Source organism: Nelumbo nucifera, chromosome 1 (genome assembly GCF_055504915.1).
Source record: "Nelumbo nucifera cultivar China Antique chromosome 1, China Antique-T2T, whole genome shotgun sequence".
Classification (NCBI taxonomy): Eukaryota; Viridiplantae; Streptophyta; class Magnoliopsida; order Proteales; family Nelumbonaceae; genus Nelumbo; species Nelumbo nucifera.
Window position 1 is genome coordinate 108,951,989 of NC_142649.1, and position 3,843 is coordinate 108,955,831.

The following is a 3,843-nucleotide window of genomic DNA, read 5'->3' on the forward strand; positions in this document are numbered from 1 at the left end:
ATCATGCAAATGATCTAGAGTTACTGGGTTATTGTGATGCTGATTTTGCGGGTGACCCGGATGATAGAAAATCCACAACCAGGTACTTATTCCTCCTGGGAGGGAGTGCTGTCTCATGGACAAGCAAGAAACAAAGCTGTGTAGCCAAATTCACCATAGAAGCTGAGTTCATCTCTTGTAGCTCCGCGGCATCTGAAGTAGTTTGGATTAGGAGATTCTTGGAAGAACTCCGAATTCCTGATGTGCCAATAAGAGCTGTGAAGATCTTCAATGACAACCAAACTGCCATTAAGACAATTAAAAATGGTGAGATCGGCCCTAAAGGGAAACACATAGATCTCCATTACCGGTATTTATATGATGTCTACCAACGGAATGAGATCCTGGTAGAATATGTGCCTACAAAATATATGATTGCTGACCCGTTGACTAAACCCATTGCAATTACAGATTATGTAAGGCACGTTGAAGCAATGGGATTGGTTGGCTCCCATTCATCTCAGGCCTAACTGGCCAAGTGGGAGATGATGGTGGAGTGGCCATAGGCCCTCGTTTAATCCCCAACATGTTGGAATATCCAATGGCCATGTGACAAGCCACATGTTGATGGTTGATAGTTGATAGTCATCTCCATGCAACACTCTCACACACAATCATTTATTTTTAAATAATTACCTATTTATTTATTTTCTATAAAAACAAATTTATTTGATTGCTTATTTAAAAACATTTTCATGCATGGGGATACCAATGTTATTGGATAATTTGGATCCATATTCCAGCTCTTATTAGGTCAATGGATGTCCATTTGACCCAGTCCAGACTGGATGACCAAGTGGTTGGATCCTTGGTCAAGTTGAGACACTTGTCTCAAATCTGGTGGAGCATAAATACTAATGCTTATCTCAATTGGTTATTCTGATAACTATTGTTCCTAATGTCAAGGAACTTAACGTTGGAGGAGCGACTATTTAAGGAATCTCTCCCAAGTGCTTCTACACTATGAGAAAAGCCCTTTACTGAGAAAGGAAAATTATCCTCTCAGCTTTAGCTCTAATCAGATTAAGCTACTCTTTCTTGCATATTGTTTGAGAGATTGGTATCTCGGGTCCGATACTGTGAAGCTGCTCTCATTCTCTTTACGTGCAGGTAAAACCGCCGGAGACTTCAGCCGTTCGATTGTACATGCCCTTGGATCAACACAACTAACTATACAACCACTCATAAATATGCACATTTTCTAAGTTTTATCCATCCTTGAATTGAGTCATGCCACTAACAAGCAGAAAGACAATATCTGACAAATTAACCCCACCCCCTCTCTCTCTCTCTCTCTCTCTCTGAGACTGAGGACGCCATGGAAAGAGAATTGAAGAAGAAAGAATTTTCGTTTTTTTTTTTTTGGTGGGACTTGGGATCTCATCATCAGGATTCAGGATGCAATTAAGTCGTCTATTTGGGTTGATCGTCTCTTAATCAATAACATAAATAAATGTACACAGCCTAATTAAATTAAACAAGTTTACAAACCGAGAGCTCCAAGAGGTGTCTTCCCTTGCCCAGCCTCGAAGTAGAAAATGAGCATAGCCAACATGGCGATCCGAGCGTGCTTGATCTCTGCCAACTTCAGTCTTTCCAGCTTCTCCACATCTGGGATGTATACACCGTCCTTGATTGTACCAGCAAATGACAATGGGTCAAAGAATTTACCACCAGGGTAGCCTTGATCGCCTGTGGCGTTCGCAAAATTCTCGGCCGTTTTAGACCATGGTGTGGCCCATTCAACCGATTGGGACTCTGGGTTGAAGAAATCGACCCACCTCTTGCTCTCCACCCATCCCATGAGCAGGAGTTGGGTGCCCAAGAGAGAGCCAAAGGAGAAGGGCGCAATTGCACCTGGGTCAGCACCAGCCTCGAACCATGGGATCCCACTCCAGGCCTGGCCAACGAAGATGCCTACTACAGCTGCCATTGCCCATCGTCCATGGATCAGCTCAGCTTCTCTGTACCACTTGAGGAAGGCTGGGTCCTTACCTAGCCCCAATGGGTCAAACCCATAATCTCCTGGGAGCCTGCATGCATGTATGATCAAATGTAGCTCAGTTAAACCCCAATCAAAACAGGCCGTGCCCAAGCTCACTCAAGCACTCGGCCAGATTCACCAGGAGATGTTGTGCACATTATAGATTGAGCAGATTATTAGTCTGATTAAATGATCTAAACACTGTCCATCTGATTCTGACCACCAATCAATAAGAATTAGGAGCACAGAATAGCAGAGAATGGCACAGAGCAACCAACTTAATTAGGAGTTAAGAGCAGAGCATAAGTTCAATAGAAGCAACAGAAGTTGAGCACACCAGACCAGATATCAATGATCCTAAGATTGGGGGTCTAGGGGAAGAAAAATGAGAAACTTACGAGCCATCCAGCCACTCTGGGTCAATGAAGTTGCCTCCTCCCTTAATAGCCGGAATCCAAGACTTCTTGGCAGCTGCAGCGGCAACAATCAGCTTCCGGGGAGCAACCGCAGCACCACCAACTCTGGCTCCAATGCTCGATGTGAGCAAGTTCTGGCTCTTCTTGCCGCCAGACAAGAAGGGTGAGCTCAAACCATTGAGGAGTGCAGCAGCAGATGTTGCAGACATTGCCATATGTCTCCCTCTGTAGCCTTACTTGCTCTACTTCTTGCTGGTGACTAATTATCTAAGCGACTGAGCTAGAGCTACTACTAATGGCGTTGCTTGGACATCTCTTTCTCTATGCTAGTAAGATGGTTTTATCGTTACGCGAGAGAGGGTGCGACGGAGGAAAGGTTGGTGATGAGCCAGGTAGGCCCACTGAAATCTTTAGAGGAAATCTTAACATCTCTCTTGGATAGATTTCTGGCCAATGGGATACTGAGTTCCATCCGTTTCTGCGTTTCCTTCGTCCACTTGGATATTGTCTTTGCCACTACTTTTGATTCTGTAATTTTCTACAACATTTTGGCCTTTTTATATGCACAATTACGAAACTCGATGGAGCACGCAACTCTGGATATGAAAAATCTATGGGTTTTGTTTTTCTATTTTTCTAAACTATGAAAAAAAAAAAGGGAGAATGACGGTTCAGCCCAGAGTTAGAATTTTTATGCCGAAATACAGTTGGGGTGGGTGCATTGATGCCAATTATAAAATGGGAGTTTTTGATATTTCGAATGTTTATAGGTCTACAGTAGAATTCAAAAATCTGCATTGAATCTATCCTTCTTGGAAAAAAAATCAAAGATTTTTTTGGAAAAATGATCCTTCAATTTGATAAGATCGGCTTTGGTCAGGGAAAGCCCGTGCTCACACCGTCTTAAGTTCTTAACGGCCTCTCCCATTGTTAAGTTCGCGTGGCCTAATGGATAAGGCGCTCGCCTCCGGAGCGGGAGATTGTGGGTTCGAGTCCCACCGTGAACGGTCTCCATGTCATCAACATTTTTGTTGCTTTTCCTATCTTCTATCCAAAATTAAGAAAAAAGGGATGGAACCGATTATATCAGTTCTGATCTGATCTATGTTGGTACCCAATTAAGACCATATATCTGAAATGTTTAAAGTACTCATATGCATCGCATTGTATCGTGTATATATCATATCAGTATCCAAGGTCATATATACCATAAAACTATAAATTTGGGGGTTTTAAATAAATACTTCATATCTTAGAAGCCATCCTCAGACTCAGTAGCCTGTTCATCAATTATTAGGTTGAAAAAAAAAATCCATGGTTTAAATTGCATAATACGCATATTTTACCTATTGAAATTTTAAATATTTGTATTCTCATTTTCTTGTAATTTTTGTTATATTATTT

At 42.1% G+C, this 3,843-nt stretch overlaps 1 protein-coding gene and 1 non-coding gene across 2 annotated transcripts; one reads left to right on the forward strand and one right to left on the reverse strand.

Moving 5' to 3' along the window:
- Positions 1-1,371: 1,371 nt before the first annotated feature.
- On the reverse strand, positions 1,372-2,771 carry LHCB6 (light harvesting complex photosystem II subunit 6). The gene is made up of 2 exons (XM_010270889.3): positions 2,422-2,771; positions 1,372-2,072 (listed from the first exon to the last, which is right to left on the reverse strand). Exons 1-2 carry the CDS (start codon positions 2,652-2,654, stop codon positions 1,523-1,525), a joined length of 783 nt encoding a protein of 260 aa, XP_010269191.1. The 5' UTR covers positions 2,655-2,771; the 3' UTR covers positions 1,372-1,522.
- Positions 2,772-3,373: 602 nt separating this feature from the next.
- TRNAR-CCG (transfer RNA arginine (anticodon CCG)) lies at positions 3,374-3,446 on the forward strand. The gene has a single exon. It is a non-coding gene; the product is annotated as a tRNA-Arg (tRNA).
- The last annotated feature ends 397 nt before the right edge of the window (positions 3,447-3,843 follow it).